The sequence below is a fragment of the Ursus arctos genome, unplaced genomic scaffold (assembly GCF_023065955.2).
Source record: "Ursus arctos isolate Adak ecotype North America unplaced genomic scaffold, UrsArc2.0 scaffold_2, whole genome shotgun sequence".
NCBI lineage: Eukaryota > Metazoa > Chordata > Mammalia > Carnivora > Ursidae > Ursus > Ursus arctos.
Genome location: NW_026622874.1, coordinates 45,600,340 through 45,622,737, shown reverse-complemented (window position 1 = coordinate 45,622,737; position 22,398 = coordinate 45,600,340). Strand labels below are relative to the sequence as shown.

The 22,398-nt window shown below is 33.9% G+C and overlaps 1 protein-coding gene across 1 annotated transcript in view; it reads left to right on the top strand.

Annotated features, from left to right (window-relative positions):
* Window positions 1-22,398, top strand: part of CDC73 (cell division cycle 73) — a 116,040-nt gene that overhangs the window by 73,982 nt on the left and 19,660 nt on the right. The window contains exons 11-14 of the mRNA XM_026517367.4: window positions 4,504-4,561; window positions 10,997-11,032; window positions 11,467-11,554; window positions 21,963-22,124. Of these exons, the coding sequence (XP_026373152.1) occupies window positions 4,504-4,561; window positions 10,997-11,032; window positions 11,467-11,554; window positions 21,963-22,124 (344 nt within the window). The remainder of the gene's footprint in view (window positions 1-4,503; window positions 4,562-10,996; window positions 11,033-11,466; window positions 11,555-21,962; window positions 22,125-22,398) is intronic.

Genomic DNA, 22,398 nt, shown 5'->3' with positions numbered 1-22,398 from the left:
TTTCTGTGTCAGTTGAAATGAGCATGTATTTTCCCTTCATTCTGTTAATGTGGAACATCTATTGATGTTCGTATATTGAACCGTCCTTGCATTCCAGGAATAAATGCCACTTGGTCATGGTGTATAATCTTCTTAGTATGCTGCTGAACTTGGTTTGCCAGTTCTTTTCTTACAGAGAATGTTTCTTTATGGAAGGAAGTTGGTTTAATAATTATTAGTTCCTCTTTATTTTGGACACTAAGCTCAACATACATATAAACATTTATAGAAAATACTTATATGCACATTGCAAACAATTAAACTAAATACATATGTAACATTATAATTTTTAAACTTTCATTCATTGATCCTCCATTAAATTACAAAACTTGATGAATGCAGGGACCACCTTGCTCTTGTTTATACTGATGTATTCCCAGTTTCTTATTTGGCACCGAGTGCTTTGATGAATGTGTATAGAATGAATAAATTAATGTTGTTTAAGTCTCTCAGTAATTCTTCATGATATTTTTACCATTTTTATTAAACAGATTGAAACAGTTTAATAGTGGTGAATCAGTATTATTAAGGCGAATGGATTTGTTTTAATTAGTTAATGTATATTTTTTAAGGACCTACCATACATTAGGCACCATGTAACAGGCATTGGAGACATAATAGACAGTCCCTGACCCAAGTTATTAGCTTACAGTCTGGTTGAGAGAAGCAGACAAGTAAATAAAGAATTCTATAGCAAAATAAGAGATTTGCTAGAGGTATCAAATCTATATACTTTATAGGTATACTGTAGTATATTTTAGGAATGTGTTAGCTATTTTCTATGTTGGCAGACATTGTATGCATATGTCTCTGGGTTATGGCAAAGGTAAAAAAATAAATTGTGCTTATAATTTGTCTTTTGCTCTTGAAATCTTTCATGTTCTCAGCCTCATTGTCATTTGTCTACAGAGTTGAGTTTTTTCTACATAGTTTTTCCAAAATACTTTTTTTTTAAAGACTCAATATACTTAAATTCAGATTTTTCTTTTTTTAAAAAAGCATCCTGTTATTTGGGAATTCTAAATATTAAATCCACATTTCATGAGAGTGTAGAAAGAAAAAGCGTGTAAGGGTACAATTAGTATTTATTTCATTTTTAAAACATGTTACTTTTGCTGTCATAAATATAGTAGTCAAAAAGGTAGATTATAAACTCATAGAGTCCGCATATGTATTCTGTATGTTTTCTTCATTTTGAATTTTGAGTATTTTATGAAGTTTCATATAAACAGCATTTTTCCAAATTAAGTAAATATAATGTATTCTTTTTTATACTGACACTTGTTACAAATATTTTTTCTTACGATATTACATATCATAGTATTATTTCCTGCTTGTTTAAAACAGCAAATACCAATGTTGTCTCTCCCAGTACCAGAAGATTTTTAAATTTTTCTCATTTGTTAAAATAAGGCAAGTATGGATTATAAACAGCATAGTTTGTTTTGCCTTGTTATGTTTTACAGAAATGATTCTATCACTTCTGTCGTTCTTATCAGTTATTTCTTTTCTGGAATGCCTCAAGTCTCAGTGGAAATTGTAATTGTTCTGACTTTTCAAGAGAAAGCAGGTTTTCCTCTCCAGTTAGCATAACTTGTCAGCTGTTTTAGTTGTTTTTTTGTTTTGTTTTGTTTTTGCTGATACTTTATTTTCCCATATGGGTAGTATTTTTTCCCCCAGTCCAAATATCTTTAAAAATGTAGAACTGTCAGTCTCTTTTCCATATTACTGCCAAGTTATTATTCCTTTTTTCTTAACATATGCCAGATAAACTATTTTGTAGCCTTTGAAAAACTTCACCGATGTTTCTTCATCTTTAAAGAGTGGTGGGGTTGGATACTATGGCTTTTGAGGTTCTTTATGCAAGGACTTCTATAATTTTATTTTAAAATAGTACGGATTGGAGTGGAATGAATTTTTAGCTCTTAGTGTTGGCTAGGGAGTCCTAAAAGGGCTACAAACTGACATGATTAGCAAAAATCTCAGTTTTCTTTCAAGGAGTCCACAATCTCCAGTTTAATAGCTGTATAAGCTGTGTGTGTGTGTGTGTGTGTGTGTGTGTGTGTGTGAGAGAGAGAGAGAGAGAGTGTGTGTGAATGCGTGCTTGCACTTACACTTACTTGTGTTTGTTTGCTAACTCCAAAATTAGGCAAAGTTATACTACAATGACTTTGGCGACTCAGAATTTTCAGTACATCTGAGAAGACAAAATTAGGTTGTAACCGACAGTAACTGCTCAACTAATAGAGATAAAAATGTTGGAAGGGGGGATACCTGGGTGGCTCAGTCAATTGAGTGCCTTCGGCTCAGGTCATTATCCCAGGACTCATGATCCCAGAGTCCTGGGATCGAGTCCTAGCATTGGGCTCCTTGCTTAGTGGGGGCCTGCTTCTTCCTCTGCCTGCCGCTCCCCCTGCTTGTGCTCATGTGTGCTCGTGCTCTCTCTCTCTGACAAAGTCTTCAAAAAAAAAAAAAAAATGTGTGGGAGTGCATAGAGTCATGAGATGAGAGATTTTAAATGTTCATATAATCAAGAAGAGGTAGGAGAAGGCTAGACCGTGCAGGCTATTATAACTAGATAGGTGTTATAAGGGATGTTGTATTCTACCTCTTTTTTTGTGCATACTAGTGTCATTCTGTCCTTTTGCAGATGGGCTTTCCCCATGAGTCAAGAGATAAATGATAATCTGTAATTTTTGGTTTATCACCTTGCAGCCTTGTAGCTAGAGGTGTAACTTGCTATTCCAATTTATAAAACATACAGGGGAGAACTCTTGATTGACGTAGCCTAAGACATATGCCTCTCCCAGTGACCAAGGTCTAAGGCTTATTCCCAAAAAGGGATAATTTGGAGTAGGAGGAGATCATCAAGCAATGATGCTTACTCTGTAAACAGAAAATACCCACTTTTGGTCTTTAAAGAGGTCCCAGTTTTGAGTTTACTCAAAAGTAGATAAAAACACTTAAGGGTTATGATTTGTAATGGAAAATACTTTTTTTTCATATTACTTCTGTGTACTTGTACCTTTTGCTGACCCATGTTATAAGAGCCATAGTCTCTTCATATAGTATAGGTATATTTTAGTAGTCAGCTAAATCAGTTTTGGTTCTGATAGTTCTCAATATGCGCATAGTGCTGTTGTGTTCTTGTGATTTTGAACTTTGTCTACTCTTTTTGAAAGAAGGGGGCTTTGATTTGGATCCAGCCAGCCTTACAGTCAAATGTAGACAGAAAGCTGTTTGCATATGTGTGTGCTCATTGTTCTTCCAGTCTCATTTCTTTTATTTTTTCTGTTTCTGTGTGTACTTAAGCTACATTCCATGACTCAGTATTTACATACAAGGATTTCTAAGTAATATGGGTAACGTTTATTTTATTTTCATGTTTATTATATAATATCTAGTTGATTCTTTATGCAGGAACATGGGATGGAAAGCTAAAATGTCTTTGATTTAGTTATATATTTAAAAAAAATAACTGTGATATAGCCTACCATTCCAAATTATTTTATGCAGAATCTCAAGTTTTGAAGAGAATGTAATATGGTTAAAATTAACATTATTTAACAGTATTTCTTTAGAAATGTTCCTGTGATTCTAATACCAATTTTTATTTTTATGGATTTATGTAACTTCCCTGATAGTTATCAAGTTTCATTCAGTTGAGTACAGCTAGAGTAGTAGCTCCATGAATTACTAGTTGTTTTGAAATTTACATTTGTAGCTTTTTTTCATGTGTAGCTTTCTATTAAGTGTGAATATGATTGAAACTGTTAACACTAAAGACAGCTTTTTGAGTATCTTAAGCATTTCAGAGGCATCTACTCCTGAATATATAATTGATGTATTTCAATACTTAGCATATTTTCTTCTATATATTACATGCTTAGTAATTAGTTGAGATTGTTATTTAGTTAAAATTTTCAACCACTCTTAAATGTAACAAATCTCCTCTTTATAAATGTGATTATTTCCCTGAATATTTTAAAGCCATCTCATTTGAAATGTTTGTGGGATTTTTTTAATGCACTCCAAAGTAACATCATTTACATCTTTCTAATGTGAGATTATGTATCATTTATTCATTTTGAGACTGTTAATGGAAGAAGGATTGACTTGATTTTAAAATGGGTGATAACATTTATACAAATATTAAAATTGTCAACAATTAAGTAAATCATTAAATATTTGAAAAATGTTACATGCTTACAATAAATACTGTATGGTAACAGTTTAAATTTATTTTCTACTAAAGATTCCTATTATTACCTCATAACCAATAGCATAAGAGATAAGGGAGGTGTTTTTTTGTTTTTGTTTTTTAATGCTTAGGATAGTAACTTGTCAGTGGAGACATTGAATGAGAGACAAGGAGATACAGAATTTCTTTGCAGTGATTAAATGAAAGTGTTTATTATGTAAAGGAACTTTTAACATCTTGTTTCAATTTTTATTCTTTTAAAGGAAGGTGCATCGGCCCGTAAGACTCAGGCTCCTGCAGCACAACCAGTACCAAGACCAGGTAAAACACAAAACTTTGGGTTTTTTGTTTTGTTTTGTTTTTTAATGGTCACAATGAAATTTTTTTGATATGTACAATGCTTAGAAGGAATTGAAATTTTACTTTAAAGTACTTATAAAGTAATATAGGAACATTTACTTGAACAAATAGGTAGAGTTGAAGGGTTAAAACTTTTTGGAAAATGTTTATAAGCTCTTAGAAAAATGTTTTAAAAAGCTATGTATATGTACAGATCCCCTCACCAATTCCTTGTTCGAGAGTACATATGGATGTAATTTTTCCTCCCGTGTTGGAAGCACAACACCGTAATTTTAATAGACTGTTAGGCAGCTTTGGTGCTTTGAATTTCAGATGCCTGTGTTCTTGAGCATTTAAGATTCTGTAATCGAGTTTTGTAAAATGTGTGGTAAGCATAGGCATTATTGAAGTTATTTTGAAAATATTTTTCTTCCCTCTTCCTAGTTCCTAAAAAGGTTGATCTTTATAAATGCATGTAGATACCAACAATGTATTCGTTTTAGGTGTTTTGGGTTTGATTTTGGTGTTTTTACATTTAGTGTAATTACAGTGTTAGGCTATACCATGTGTCTTTACCTCATTAGTGGTATTGAAAATGCTATGAAGAAAATGAAAAGGATTGGAAAGGAACAGGCAAGAATTTAATTGGGTGATCTTCCTCTTAAGTTTGGCAGTATCGATAGTGTAGATTTGGATGTCTTTTTATTCATAGTATGTTTACAAGCTAACTCTAAAATTATGTAAATTATACATACTAAATATTTCTGGAAGCACTATAGAAGTACGGAATTAAGATTATATGTGGCTTATATTGGAATGTGTCCTGGATCCATACATTTGGTTTTTGACATGACTGGTATACTTTCCTTTCCTTTCCTTTCCTTTCCTTTCCTTTCCTTTCCTTTCTTTTCCTTTCCTTTCCTTTTCTTTTCTTTTTAAATTACTGGCAGTGGATTTGTTTAGAATCTTTACCGTTCCTGTTTTTGAGGACGAGTGGAGAAGAAGAGAGTGCTTCTTTGGCCGTGTGTTAAATTTGGAGCACATTGGATAAATTTATTTCAGATAACAGGACTGTGGGACTGTTTTTTAAGTAGAGAGGACCTTACCAAAAGCCACTGTAAGAGTATAAGGAAGAGCAATTAAATTTAATAAATATTAGTTCAACGCCTTCCATGTATGTACTCAGTGCCAGAAACTAGGAAACGCGAAGAAGGAGTTCTTTTTTAGGAAGGAAGAAAAGTGAAGGCAATAGGAATTGCCAGACTCAGTTGGGCCCAAAAAATACAACTTGTGAGGTAGAGGAATAGTGTAGAGGCAGTTGCATTATTGATACAGAATTGTTTTCATTTGGAAGGGAGGGATGGGAGCCTATATTTGGTCAGTCTAAAGAGGATCACATTAGAAATTTAGAAATGGTGTAAAAGGGGAGAAATCACCACTGGCGGTTTCTGACCCACTTTTATGTTGTATAATGTAAAATTGTCTGTCATCTCACGTTTTATCGAAGTCATTTGGCAGACAAGGAAAGGGGTAGGGGGAGGCAGTAATATCTAAATAAACCAGGTTGTTCAAATGTACTGTGTGATAAAATGAAGTTAAGGGAGCTGGATTGTACCAGCGAATTTTGTGACCTTGGGGAAGATCATATCTAAACTAAGGAGCTCTCCGTCTTTTCCGCTCTTAATATTCTATCATTCTTTTTCAATTGTTCTACCAAGATGCACTGGTGATTAAACTGATTGAAATTAATGTGAATTAATATCTCAACAAATATTCTCATGCCCATCCATGTGAGATGTCCTCTTCCACAAGTTTTTAGCACTCATTTATCAACAAAACCTGATTTTAGTGGATGTTAAGCAGTTTGTCATCTTTGTCTTGATTAGTGAATTTTTCTTTTGCTGTAGAAATGTTTATTGTATTTGCTTATGGGATGCTACCCAATTTCAAAGAGATACTGTGTAATATATGATATATTCACCTATGTTATCTTTTCAAAATTGAAAAATATATGAATGCTCAAAACCTATCCGGCAGTGTAATATGTTACAGATGAAAGATTTTGCATTTATAACTGTTATTTGTAGGTAGAGTTTGAATCATTTGGAAATGGGGGACTGAACCACCATTTTGTTTACCTCTTCAGTGGGGCAACTCAAATACAGAGTTCCATCATTGATTAATTTTTTCCTCCTTATTATTCTTTCACCACATGTCTATTTAGCTCTGATTGTGCTAGGCAAGTCCCTGGGTAAATTTGATATTTGAAATTGTCTACAGTTCCCAACTTCTAAAGGTTTATTTAGAGAGTGTAATGAACAAAAAGCTCATGTTTTTAGTGGATTAGAAAGGATAAATCTTGGATAAGCCATAGTCCTGTACCTTACTGTCATTTTCTTTCTAGATTAAATCTCTTGCACATATCCCTGCTTCCTGCCGTTTATATACAGTGCATACTTCGCTTCTCCAGCTTTAATTTTTTACTTTTATTTCATAGATTGCCTGAAATGGGTAGGTGGACTACATAGCTCTAGTTTATCTGCTTTACATATAAGATTGAGAGAGAGAATTAGCCCCTTGTATATTTTATTTATTTATTACTTAATTTTTAAAATATTTTATTTGTTTGAGAGAGAGGAAGTGAGAGAGAGATCACGAGCAGGGGGAATGGTAGGAGGAGAAGCAGATTCCCTCCTGAGCAAGGAGCCGTATGCAGGACTCAATTCCAGGACCCTGGGATCATGACCTGAGTTGCAGGCAGGCACTTAACCGACTGAGCCACCCAGAAGCCCTGCCCCTTGTATATTTTAAAAGGATTGTGCTGGTTCTAGTATCTCATTCCATAGTTTTAATCTGTGCACTGATAATTTTCAAATTTGTATCTCCAAATCAGACATCTCTACTTATCTCTGGTATCTTACATAAACTGTCTAACATTTGGATATGCCATAGGCATCTTAAAACTGATGTAAAACCTCTGTTCCCTGATGTTTTGTCCCACGTGTCTTCTTCATGAGTAAATGGCACCACTGTCAACTCTGTTCCTTGAGCAAAAAATTCAGGAGTTATTAATTATTCACTTTTCACATTTCCTTACTGCTCTCATATAATAGGTCAGTGACTTCTGTCAAATCTTTTTTTTTTTTTTTTTTTTTTTTTTGCAAATTTCTCTCTTTATCTCTACTACCACAACTTAAGTCTAAACCATTATCGTTTCTGTAGACCAGTGCTTCTTGAACTGTTAGTCCATGACGTATTTCTGGCTTCCAACAAGATACATATAGAGATTGAGAGTACAGTACTGTCACAACATCCAAGTGCATGTACAGGAGATGTGACATGAAAATCAAATTATGTCATTTTCTGGCTTAAAAGTTATAGGGTTTTTCCAGTGGCACTTAAATACAAATCTAATGTTGCCTAGAAAGCCTATGTGAATTGATTCCTGCGTATATTTTATTTTTTTTTATTTTATTTTTTTTATTTTTTTAAAGATTTTATTTATTTATTCGACAGAGATAGAGACAGCCAGCAAGAGAGGGAACACAAGTAGGGGGAGTGGGAGAGGAAGAAGCAGGCTCGTAGCAGAGGAGCCTGATGTGGGACTCGATCCCACAACGCTGGGATCACACCCTGAGCTGAAGGCAGATGCTTAACCGCTGTGCCACCCAGGCGCCCCCCTGCGTATATTTTAACCTCATCTCCTGCCACTCTTTCTTTTGTCCCCGTAATCTGTACATTTGCAGTTCCTCAAGCACAGCAGTTTTTTCCTGTCTTTGGCATTTGCTTACATTCCTACATCTAACCTGGGCTGTTTGTCCACTTATTCCTTGCAAATTGGCTCCTTTTCATCCTTGAAATCTCAGCTTAAATACCACTTTTTTTGAGAGGCTTTCTCTAAGCTTTCTATCCAAAGGACACTTTTCTGTCAATGTACACACCTTTTGTTTCTTAATATTACATGTTCAGATTTGTTTGTATGCTTGCTTATTTATGGTCTTTGAGGTCAGGGACTATTTCTGTTTTATTTATAATAATAAGAGGGCCTTGTGTATAAGGCTCTGAATATTTAAGTGAAGACTAATTATATTAGAAATCAAACGTAGCAATCAATAATAATTATTTACTCTAAGCTTGTAAATTTTCAGTCATGGAATTTGCTGAAGGTACTGGTAGTGTGGTAGTGTTAGTGGTACTAGAAGCAGTAGCACTTAGGATCAGCTATAGCCACCGGGTTCACTAAATATTAAATATAGGTCAAGACCTGATCAAGGACTTAACCTGCATTGTTGTTTTTAAGATTCTCATTGCAGATTCAAGATGTAGAAACTATTATTACTGTTTTATAGTTGAGGACAATTGAGACTGAGTGGTCTGTCAGTTCTTGTTAGGGTAGTTTGCAAAATGGAGAGAGGAATTGAGATCATCTGAGTACAGATTCTTGCTCTTAATCACTTTGCCATATGGACTGGTGTTATTCTGCCCTTTCCTCCCCTCTCCCACTTTAAATCAAGCTTAGTATGGTATGTTTGTCATTGTGTCAGTACCTTGGTCCTTACTTAACCAGGGAACCTATTTATATTCTTTTGTAGTTATTTTTTACTAAGTCTCTAAACTTTAATATGTGTGCTTTTGTATTTTGTCTTTTTCTGAAACATGGGCTCTTCTCACCTTTGAATTTAGTGAATCCTTTCCTAAAAAATTCCTGAGTCCATTGTGGGCTTCTTTAACCAAACCAGTGGTATTTCAGGCAAAGATTTCTTTTTTGTTGTTCCCTTTACTCATTTTCATAGCAAGTCTTGTCTCCTGTTTATCCATGTATCTATCCATCCTGTCATTACTTTATCCCTCCAACAAATACGAAATATTTACTGAGAATGTATTATATTCCAAATAATGCTATCTAGCTAATCAGGTGTTTCTGTAAGTCCTGTTTCTAAAAATGATTCAAGAAAGCTTTAGTATTTTTTTCTTAAGAAGAGAGAGATGAGAACACTATACTAAAGATGTATGTGTGTGAACTTGTATTTATATATATCTTTCTCTGCCTTATGTGACTGGGAAAATCATACTATTGGACTCAATAAAATTTTATCACAACAAGTAGCTATACAAAGGAGTACAAAGTATTAAGTTAAAATGTAACATTTTACCGGCTTAAAAAAGAACTCATTCCAAAAATTAGTATATCCCAACTGATGTTGAGTTAGAATTTTAAATCTCCTAAATTTTCATTTATTTTTGTGATTTAGGAAAATGGAAATTTTAATGCAGTACATGACACATAGAAAGCAGTCAATAAATTTTTATTATATATGTAAATTCTGAAGTTTGAATGTACAACATTTTTAATTCTAAAATATATTAATCTTGAACAAGGCTGATGTTGCTGTTATTTGCCAACAAATATTTCTGTGCACTATAAAGTCTGTTATATAGACAAATAATGAAAAGATGAATATTTGTGTTTTTATAACATACATTCACAATTTTTTTAATTTAAAATTAGCCAACATATAGTACTTCATTAGTTTCAGCTGTAGAGTTCAGTAATTCATCAGTTACATATAACACCCAGTGCTCATCACATCAAGTGCCCTCATTGCCCATCGCTCAATTACCCCATTCCCTACCCACACCCTTTACTTTCACAATTATTAATAATATGGGCAACTGGGGGCTCCTGGGTGGCTTAGTCAGTTGAGCGTTTTAACTGTTGGTTTTAGCTCAGGTCATGATCTTGTGGTCATGGGATCGAGCCCCACATCAGGCTCTATGCTCAGCACCGAATCTGCTTCAGATTCTCTATCCCTCTGCCTCCTGCTCTTGCTCTCTCTCTCCCCCTCTCAAATAAATAAGTAAAACCTTTAAAAAAAATAATATTGGCAATTCAAGATAATATAGACCTTCACATGACTCACTGCCTATAATGTTTTCTTCTAATGAACAAAAAACAAATATGAAAAGAGAAAAAAATGGTAAGAAATATTTTAGGTCTTAGTTCCCAATAATGCCTTTCTTTTCCCTCCCCAATAGTTAAGCACATTTCCTCCTTCCAGCCTTTCCCCCAGTGTTACATGTTTTTGCATTTACTACATTGGCTATCAGTTAAGAAACTATTTGCTTCCTTTGCTAGACTTTAATATCCATTAATGTAGATACTCAGAGTCTAGCAGTGTAGTATATCTGCTTTGTTACAATAGATTGTTGTATAATGGTAAGGCATTTTAATGTTTTTGTGAAAGAGAAATAAATTGTTTGAGAGAAGATTGATATTATTTGAGAACATTGTAATATATTTAAAATTTTTATAACTAGTCATATGTAATTTAAAGTTTTAGGCCTTAGTTGCTTTGTAAATTGGAAGATAAGAATGTGATTTTGTAACACTCAATTTTTTTTCCCCTCTCTTAACAGTTTCTCAAGCAAGACCTCCCCCAAATCAGAAGAAAGGTGAGGTTGGGCATATGATTTTAAACTTATTTTAAGAAAGTAAAAGTAGGGGCACCTGGCTGGGTAAGTCAGAAGAGCATGTGACTCTTGATCTCGGCATCATGAATTGGAGCCCCATGTTGGGTGTAGAGATTACTTAAATAAAGATAAAACTTAAAAAAAAAATTTTTAAATAAAAAGTATAAGTGAATAAGCCAGATTACAAAACAAAGGCTGATATTATGCTTGTGCAGTTATAGCAGATGTTTGTGCATGGTATCCATTCCGATTAGTCAATACTCAGGTCATACTGATATTTTGAGTATCACTGTTGACTTAAAATATTTCTTTAGCCCAAAGGAGTTAAGATTACAAATTTATTAATTGCAAAATTAACTATTTCTTTTAATAATAATAACAACATATTTGCTACCTTTGTACTTTTGTCTTTACAGGATCTCGAACACCCATTATCATAATTCCTGCAGCTACCACCTCTTTAATAACCATGCTTAATGCAAAGGACCTTCTACAGGACCTGAAGTAAGTAATTTGTTAAACTGTTGTTTTCATTGGTATGGAGGTATCTTTGAGAATTAGTAGCTAAGAATTTGGTATTCCTTATTTGGAGAAAAAAATTTCAGCTTCTGTGCTGTAGGCTTTACAGATAGTCTGAAGTGTAATTTTCAAAGCAGAGTACAGACTACTTGAACAGTGCAGGGGTTTGAGGTGCCGATCCCCCATGCAATCAAAAACTTACATACAACTTTTGACTCCTGCAGAAACTTACTCCTAATAGCCTCATGTTGATGGACGCCTTACTGAGAACATAAGTAATATATAACGTAACAGTCAATTAACACGTATTTTCTATCTTATATGTATTCTGTATCTGTACGGTAAAGTAAGCTAGAGAAAACAATGTTAAAAAATCACAAGGAAGAGAAAATACATTTGTGTTACTGTATTGGATTTTTTTTTTAAAAGGAATTTATTTATTTGAGAGAGAGAGAGAACATGAGCCAAGTTGCCGGGGAGGGCAGAGAGAGAGAGGGAGAAGCAGACTCCTTGCTGATCAGGGAGCCCGATGCAGGGGTCAGTCTCAGGACCCTAGGATGATGACCTGAGCTGAGGCAGACACTAACCAGTTGAGCCACCAGGCGCCCGAGTACTGTGTTACATTTAACTGGGGGCGGTGGGGACGACCGTTTATAAGTGGACCCATGCAATTTAAACCAGTGTTGTTCAGGGGTCCACTGTATGTTCTTGTCTCTCTGGATCCTTTAGGGAAAATTACAGATATTTTTGGCAAAAGTTGTAATGAAAGGGATACTATATTAACTTTTCCTATGAATCGTTTTGTTTTTACTTTTTCCTGAAGAGCTTTAGGAAGTTCTAAAACAAATTCAAGTTCTCTCCCTCTCCCCTTCTCCAAGTTCTAGTTGAAGAATGGGAAGAGTGATATGACCTTCTGTATAAGATGTTTACCCTGGGTGTAGAGGGTGGTGGAGGTTGGGAATATAGTTTTTTAACTTAGATATTAGTAAAATTTAGTTGAAGTTAAAATGAAACCTGTATCCTATATTAAAATTTCCAAATACTTAGCTTCCGGATTTTTTTTTTATTGAGGTATAATTGACGTAACATTATTATTAGTTCCAGGTGTATAGTGTAAGGATTTAATATTTGTATATATTACAGATTGGTCACCACAGAAGTCCAGTTAACATTCATCACCATACATAGTTACAAAATTTTTTTCATGTGATGACAACTTTAAAAATCCATTCTCCTAACTACTTTCAGATACGCAATGCAGTATTATTAACTGTAGTCAGTGTGTTGTACTTCATATCCCTATGACATATTTATTTGGTAACTAGAAATATATACCATTTTAATTTGTAACTGAAATTTTCTACCTGAAATTTTTAGTCTTTTTCTTCCTTCCTCATTTCCTGTTTAAAATGAATATAGTCACAGTTACACTCAAATTGAGCTAATAAACACATCATGATGTGAACAAAATTAATATCTCCCCTACACAACCAGCTTCAGACTTAAAATTTAAGTATTTTCCAGGAGTATTTATCTTTATGTTAGTTAATATGAGTGGGTGTGCCGATTATTATTTTTTAAATCTTTATACTTCATGTATTGGCTGTCATTTACAGAAGAAAAATGGCAATGTTAAAATTGTTTTAGATAACTTTCAATGATATGTGCATTAGTAAGGCTCAAAATGAGCCATGGTTAAGTGATTTTCAGAATACTGTAAAGTTTATGAACATTATTGCTAGCATGGCAAGTAATAAGTGGTTTTGCTAGTGATTTCCGGATGTCTAGTTTTGCTCATGACAGAAGGATATCCACCATGCTTTCCTCTCATTTTAAATTTCATATGCCAGATTCTCATGATTTATTTGTGCTATTGGTGTTGTGTAGTTTGCATCTGTGAAATGTGGGTGGACCTTGTTCTAGGTCATTACACTCTTATGTAGTATATATTAAATTAACTGTCTTCTTTCATTAAAAACTGAAAAGTGCGTGTGTGGACATGGCACTGTGTGCATGTATGTCTGCATGGGGGTGTACAAGTGCTTTCAGCCTCCTTGCTCAGGTAGGCTCTGCTTGTCTCCTTTTTAACAAGTTCCTGTTCTCTTTGCCTGTGTAGTACTAGACTTAATAAGTTAAATACAATCATTTTATTTTATTTTTTAAGAAGATTTTATTTATTTGTCAGAGAGAGAGCACAAGCGGGGGAAGCGGCAGGCAGAGGGAGAAGCAGGCTCCCCACTGAGCAAGGAGCCTGATGTGGGACTCGATCCTAGGACCCTTGGATCATGACCTGAGCCGAAGGCAGACGCTTAACCAACTGAGCCACCCAGGCATCCCAGAATACAATCATTTTAATAAAATTTTTTCAGAGGGAAAATTTGTTTTCCCTCTTCCCACATACAGGCCCATGAGTTAAGACAGGAGAATAATTTCTAAACATTTATTGTAGAATACACGTAGTTTAGTAGAATGCTATTTTGAAGAAACAGTGGTCACCCTATCCTGTAGTGTTTCTCAGTTAATTTCTTTTTTTCAGTCATGCCGATTATTAAAATGGGTAAATTGTTTATAGACTCATTTAAACACTGCTGGATATTTAGCATTTTGAAGATAGTTCATTCTGCTTTTCATCAGGTAGGTGAAAGAAAACGGAAGAACCAACATAATACTACATAATTTTTTAGAGTATAAGAGTGGCGTCATGGTCATTAGTTGGAGAGAAGGGGCTTAAAGGTATTTTATTATAACCTTTTCCTACTATTTGGTACTCTGTTATGGTACTTCTTATTAAATAGGTGTTGTCAAGTTGTCCAGTTACCTTATGGAATTAGTGATTAAATCTTGCCATTTATTATGGATTTGGACTTTTGCTCACTAAGCTTTAATTATTTGAAGAAATTCTGGGTTGAAGACATCCCTTACTTACAGAATGATTTTATAAATTTGCTTTTGTTGGGTGCTACAGGGATATGACAAGTCTAAAGTTGATTCTCATTTATTTTTATTTTTTATTATTATTTTTTAAAAGATTTTACATATCTACTTGAGAGAGAGAGCATGAATGGGGGTGGGGGAGAGGGAGAAACAGGCTCCCCATTGAGCAGGGAGCCCAAACTGGGGCTGGATCCCTAGGCACAGCTGGATCCCAGGACCCCAGGGTCGTGACCTGAGCTGAAGGCAGACATTTAACAGACTGAACCACCCAGGCACCCCTTAAAGTTGATTTTTATAAAAGTTAAATTCTCAATTCAAGGATTTCTGGTCCACCAGCATAGCATAAATTCCAATTCAGAATAGACCAGAGTGACATTGGGGTAGGCCATTGGCTGAGAGATTATTGAGGACTCCTTTTTCCTCCCCTACTGTAGAGCCAGATCAAGTTGTTACACACTTCCTTAAAACTTATTTGGAATTTTTCCCCCCTGGTTCATTCTTTTGTTGATTGTTTACCCCTTGTAAGGTTCCAGTTCTAGTTCCTTTGTGTCCTTCGTTTGTGTGGTTGGTAAAAACCCAATCTCAAGATAGTGTTCCTGTCTTCCATTTTCATCCACTGCAGCACTGGTGATTTCTGGCCCATAACTATTTTCTTGCCAGTTCAGCTGTACATTTCAGGTGTTTGTTATATTTTATCTGACATTTCTTGGAAGGGTTTTTATAATTATTGGAACTGGAATTTTGTAAGATGTATTTAATCTGTCTTTACTGAGTTTGTTCATTCAACACTATAGAGCAATAACTAAAAGTCAAAGTGCTATGTAGATAAATATATGTCAAGATCAACCTTCTTGGAGCTCATATGATTGTGTTAGGAGTCATTTATTGCAACTGATGAGAAAATATGTTCCAGCATTTAGTATAAAACCCAATTTTAATGCCTTATAGAGAGTACAGTGTTAAGTATAATTTTCTTTGACACTAACTTAAAAACAAATCACATCTTGAAGGTAAGTTCAAAATCAAATTAGACCCCAGCAATACTATACGAGCCATTAAAAACTTCACCTAGCTCCTCTCAAAAATGATGTGGTTTTAGTGAGAATGGACATAACTGAAGTGATTTTTTTTTTAATAATCTAAGGAAATACTTGAAATTTACTATTTTTTAGATTTTGAGACCTAAAAAGGATTGTCAGAATACACTCTTACCCTCAATGAAAATGCCAAGAGATAACCTTAAAGACTACTCTGGTTGCTAGTTGGAGAGCAGGAAATAAAACCAGGTCTCCCAAAGACCAGTTTAGTTATTTTAACCTTTGATAATGGAGATTCTTAACAAACATTCAGATTAAGAATTGGGTTTTAGGTGCGCAGGGTGGCTCATGCAATTAAGTGCCTGACTCTTGATTTCTGCTTGGGTTGTGAGATGGAGCCTGGCATCGGGGTCTGTGCTGGATGGGAGTCCGCTTGAGGACCCTCCCCGACATGCATGCGGACCCCCCCCTTACATGCGTGCTTGCACTCTCTCTGTCTCTTGTCTTTTTCTCTAAAATAAATAAATTTTACAAAAAGAAATTGGGTTTTATTTTGGAATAAAATACTCTTCTGCAATATTCAGGGCCTTATATTCACTGTTAATTACAATAACAATATTTTGTAATTTGGTCTAACATTGAAAATTTTTGTTAAATATTTTTAGTGGTAACTAGGAAAATATTTTCAGTCAGTAACATAATTAGTATCCAAAAAAAGAATGTGAATGCTCTGCCTTCTTTCTCAGTAAAATAACAATGACAATTCTTGATGAAAGAAAACAAAAGCACCCTGACCTCCAAAAAGAAAATCATACTGCTTCTACAATAACTTACAACTAATTAAAAATGAGATACAAAATAAGTTGTAAAACTTGCTGATTTCAGGCTTTACCAAATGCAGAATTGAATTCAAGTACCTTATAACTTAAATAGCTTTGTAAAAAAATCTGTGTAATGTGGCACAAATATATCTATATAGTATTTTTCTTTAGTACTTTTGAATGAAATTTTCACTGAGCTTTTTTCCATTAACAGTAGGGAAAGAAGGAATTTTTATGTTTTATATTTCATTTGGCTTTTATCGTTTAATGTTTTTACAGTGTTATGAATTACTCAAGTAATTCCTCAAGTCATCTATATTTGAGTGAACAAGAAATACAATCATTTTGCCCCTCCTTGCAATTTGATAATGTTACTGAAACTGTGTCAGACCCATGCAAAAATGGATTTCATTAACTGCTTTAAATTTTTTTTTAGTTTTTGTTTAAGCATGTGTCTTCTTTCCACCTTCTAATGAGTATACAAGAGTAGTTCTTTCATTGTTTATATTCTGTGAAGTATGATACACATCTATATTTTTGTTCTTATTTTGTGATGGCTTCTATGTTTTACAATCTGGCACCCACTTGAAATTCACAATTCCAACTAAATTGTGAATTCTTTAGAGAAAAGGGCTTGTTACTGTATTGTCATTTGTACCTCCATTGTTGAAAGCAGTGTTTGCCCAATAATGGATATTAAAAAAATGTCTAGGAAACAAAAAAGGAGGTAGGAACACATTGATAACTTGGGGACTGGCAGACTTATGTACCTGAAATTCAAATTTTGTTTTTTGTGTGTGTGCAGGCTGTAAATTCATTTAGTGTATTTATGTCTAATTTCAAATTCCTTCTTTGATATATGATAGTTAGTATCTGTATCTGGGATTTGATTTTAGTTCCTAGGAAGTGTCATTGTACTTGGTATTGCATTTTCTACACTTAACTGTATTTGGATCAGGTGATTTTTAAGGCACTTTGTAGTTCTTTGCTTTTTATGATTTGTAAATTTGGTATTTCCAACTCACAATTTTTAGTAATTAACAGGTATTTATATTTTTTATAAATATACCTTAATGGTTACAGAAAATTCACAGGAAGTTTTTGGAATGTTAAACAAGAAATTCTGCCTTTACTTTTTCATTCTCCAGAACCTTTATGGTGCTCATTTGAATGTATTACAAATCTAAATCTTAAATATTATCTATAATGGAAGATAGTAAACAGTGCAAAGAAATCACAAAGTAAATTTTAGTGTTTTTTTCCTTAGGCTCACAACAGAAAAACGAAACAATTAAATAGACCACATTCTTAGGATAGACTGAGCCTAATTTTTCTTCTAAGTATAAAACACTCCCTTCATTGTTTAACACCTCATTGCAGCTGACATCTCCCCTACAGTTTGAGTCAGCTGGAGGCTTCGCTATGTAATTAATGCATAATTGAAACCTCCTCCACACAATTACAGTACTAGCTGTACCCCATAGCTCATTTTGGCATAGATTTTATTTGGTTTCATGTAAAATTAAGGATTCCTCAGTTTTTTAGCCCTTCAATAAGTAAATGAAACAAAAAAAAACCTACCTTAACCTTTAACATCCCTAAATAACAAAATTAAGGTTATATTATGAAAGTACTAAAAAGTACGTTTTACGTATAATTATAAATATCTTGAAAGAAGTTTTAGTAGGACTGTAAGTTTATTTAAATAAAATGATTGGATGGCACTCGTGAAGCCATGATGATAGCTTCACAGGACAGAGTTACAAAGAGGAGAGATTACACATAAAGAGTATTTCAAAAATATCTAGAAGGTTCCCCTCACATTAGTCAAATACTATTGAGCATATTCATGTGAGAAAACTACTTGAGACCTGGGGAAGAAGCAGGCAGAACAATTACTGGAGTTTACTGAGGACCATGAATAGTATATGTTCCCAACAGCCACTGGTAATGCAAAAGGATCCAACCATTTTGGAAAACAAATATAGGAGTTTCTTGTTTGTTTGTTTGTTTTTTCCTCATTTACATTGAAGATACTACTGCGGTACATTCTAGCTTCCTGTGTCGGTTCATAGGTCACCTGTGAGTCTGATAATCAATCCTGTGAAGGAAATCTTTACCTGGTTATTTTAAAGACCATTTTAAATTTGTTTATTTGTTCTACCTAGATGTAGATTTCTTATATATTCCACTTTGGGGTTCATTAGAATTAAGGGTATGGATTTGTGGTTTTTTCAGTTCTGAGTCCTGGCCTTTGTCTCTATACCCCCCACCCTTTTTTTTTTCTCTTCTCTTTCCAGGACTTTTTCAATTTTAGTGGTTCTGTTTAGTTCTTCTTCAAATCTTTTGTCTTTTTTAAAGTATTTTTTTCTCCTGCAAGCTTGTTTTATAAGCTTTGATCTTTGATAATTGCATTAGAAGTTCTTAGTTACCTTTTTCTTTTGACAGTTGTTTCTTTCATGATACCTCTCATTTCCTTGTGTGTTTAGTTTTTAAAGTACATTTAATGTTTTTCATTGTCTTCATTTACTGTTCATTTTCCTTGAAATTTTTTTCTGTGGAAATTCTTTGAGTTCCAAAATGAAGGTGGGCTGGGGTGGGCAGGGAAGGGGTAATCCAGGAAAGGTTTACATTTGTGTTTGCTAAGTACCTGGGAGCATTGCCAATATTACATCACTTTAAATTAAAATCTCAGTTTGAGGTTTTTTAAACATCCAGACATCGTTACGTTTTTTTTCCTCTACTTTTCAAATTCCAACTTCTTTTATTTAGGAAAAAGGAAAACTATATTTTTAACCTGGGAAATACTCATAAACTTTCTCTGTTTTTAAAATAACATAAAGTCTGTAACTTATTTAGCTACATCATTTATTTGGATTTTATTCTTTGACAGTACTAATAAAATTATTTCAGTAGAACTGTACTTGTTTAAATGTTTAAATGTTACTTGTTAAATGTACTTGTTTAAATGACTATAGTTATATCATCACCCACACTCCTTTACTCATGGAATGTAGAGTGGAATAAATAATTGCAAATATTGGATAAGTCAGTGGACATCATAATTTCTCCAAATCATATATATTCATCTGTCACATGAGTTGTGCAATTCTGGTTGAATTTGTTAGAACATTTTTAGTTATAAATGATAAATACCAACTCAGATGTAGCTTTATCAAAAAATTCTTTATTGACTCAATGCGACTGAACAGTCCTGGCTTCTGCCACAGCTAGACTGAGTGCTGAAATGATATAATCAGGAGTTGGTCTCTCCCATCTCTCAGGTTCTCCCCTTTCAAGGTCAAAGAGGACTATCAAAAACTCCAGGTTACTGATTACAGTAGAAAGATAGTTCCTGTTTCCCAGTAATTCCAGCAAAAATTCCAGGATTGAGTCTCATTGGCCTGGCTTGGATAATGTGTTTATTTCTCAATCATTGTGGTCAGTGTGCATATTAATTCTTGCCTCAAATTCAAGTGAGGGCCAATTTACAATTTTGAGATTTTATTTTCTTGCGCTTGCCAGGGTGTTAATAAGGGCTAGGGGTGGGGGAACAGGAAAAAGAGTGGACGGTGGGTTTATTTCTAGTTTACCATTATACTGAATTTAATCCCTGAGAATCCAGCCTTTATGAAAGAAGGAACTTCTGTTAGATTCAATCCCTTGAGGAGAATTTGGGCTTTATTTTTTACTCCAGGATCCCAGTGAAAATATAGCAAAAAAAAGCTTAAGTTTAATTAGTTTGCTAGTACCTTCCATCGATAGAGAAGTCTACATTGTTATTCTAACTTTAAGTTTAGGAGAGCAGGATAGAAGATCTATTTTTATGTTACCACATGAGATCAAGGCTGAAAAACATTTTGAAAACCAGCTGCATTTTACTACAGTGAAGGCTACTATTCTAAAGACCTAGATCTATTCAGAAATTAAAATACTAGAGCATATAAAAATTATAGGATGATAATTAACCATGTTAATGACTCTGAACTTCAGTAAAACTTACATTAACAAATACGTGAACTTGCAAATGCTATGTAACTCATTTCTTAATGCATTAGAAGTTGAATTAGGTGTTTAATAGACTTGTAAAAGTTGGATATTATAGATCATTCATTTGTATGTATATTATAATTCATTAAGGATTATAAGTAATTTTGCATAAGTAATTTTATACTTTTACAACATTTAAAATTTCAAAAGCTAGAAAAGAGTGAGATGCAGTATTGTATTTAAGAGTGTTAAACGTTTTAATCCCATCTAGATATAGACTGAGATAAATTAAAGCATCTTTCTCTTGGCAGTGAGACCACTTTGTATCTGGAATGTAAGCTTCAAGAGGGCAGTGACTGTTTTGTACAGCTATGTATATTGTGTAACTTAGCACAATGTATTACTGTTCACTTAATACATTTTTCTTGTAATTTTATATTAAAACTGTTTCCAACAATGCATTTCTGTTAATTTTAAAGTGTTTAATTATTCGGTGTTAGTATAATATTTGGCATTTTCTAAGTGGGCTTGATTAATAAATAACCAAAATCCATATGGAGTAAAATGATTATCTGGAGGAGGTTTTAAATGATATGGAAATGTTAACTTTTCCATCAGATTCTGACATCGTATGAAAACAGCTCAGAAATGAAGTTCGGTTTATCATAATAACTGTCTACTGAAAACTTTCAGGAGTGCAAGACTAGTATTACTAATAATAAATTCAGCTTGTGATATTGAAATTTTTCAAAGGACTCTACCAAGTGCAAGCTCTCATGCATCCCCTCCACCCCATTTATCTGTCTTAAACTTTAGAAGCAGAATGAGTCTCAATGTAATGATTGCATTGCCCCCATTTAATTGGTGGTGCCAGACCACAGCTAATAAAATATGCTAATAGAGTGTGTATTTAGGCTATGCATATTTTTAAAAGAAGACCATTTTGAAATGCCTTGTGAACACCAACAATATAGAGCTGGCAACAGCTCTGCAGATTGCTAAATTATTTTTGAGAATATCTGTTGTTAGTATAGTAGAGAATTGAATCCCATGGTAGAGTTGGTAATTTACTGAATTACTAACAGTATTTATACTAAAACAATTGGCATACACTTATTTAATTACTCCTTTAAAATTTGCAAAGCAACCCTGAAATTAGATGGTATTTTTCTAATTTTGCTAAGTCATAATTCATGGAAGGGAGTGTTTCGTGAAGCTCTTAGGCTAGGTCATGTATCTAGGAAGAAGCCACATCATCTTCTTTTCAAGTGACCTTTTTGATTTATAATAAAATTTCCTTCTGGCATTTGAAAAATCAAGGATTAGTATGGTCTTTTATGTAACTGTGGAAAATGCGAAGTGGTAGATGAATAAATATAAATTGTGTCTGTGTGTGAGAGACACAGATACAGACATACACACCAACTTATGGCCTATGTGTGCTGAGTCCTATCATGGAAAGGAAAGACTATACTCTCCACACATTGTGATCTGTACATGCAGAGCAGGTTCATAAAAAAAAAAAAAAAAAAGTTTGGTTTAGAATTCTCCGTATATTTTCCCATTTGTATCACATTGAAACATTTGACTTTCTCATCTATTTTTTCAAAGATTTGTCCCATCAGATGAAAAGAAGAAACAAGGCTGCCAACGAGAAAATGAAACTTTAATACAAAGAAGAAAAGATCAGATGCAACCAGGGGGCACTGCAATTAGTGTCACAGTTCCTTATAGAGTAGTAGACCAGCCCCTTAAACTTATGCCTCAAGACTGGTAAGATATCTATACTTTTATGTAGTCATTAATTTCTTTTATATAATTAAAATATCAATTTTTGTCATGAGTTCTAAATAGAAACTATCCTTGAAAACCATGTTAGTGTCTAAGTTGGTCATTCATAATGTTCACATTTTAGTAATACCTAAATAAATTGTATTTTGGATAGCTAAACTTTATTTTACTTATAAGAAACACTAACTTCAGGGGCACCTGGGTGGCTCAATTGGTTAATAAGCATCTGACTTCGGCTCAGGTTATGATCTCAGGG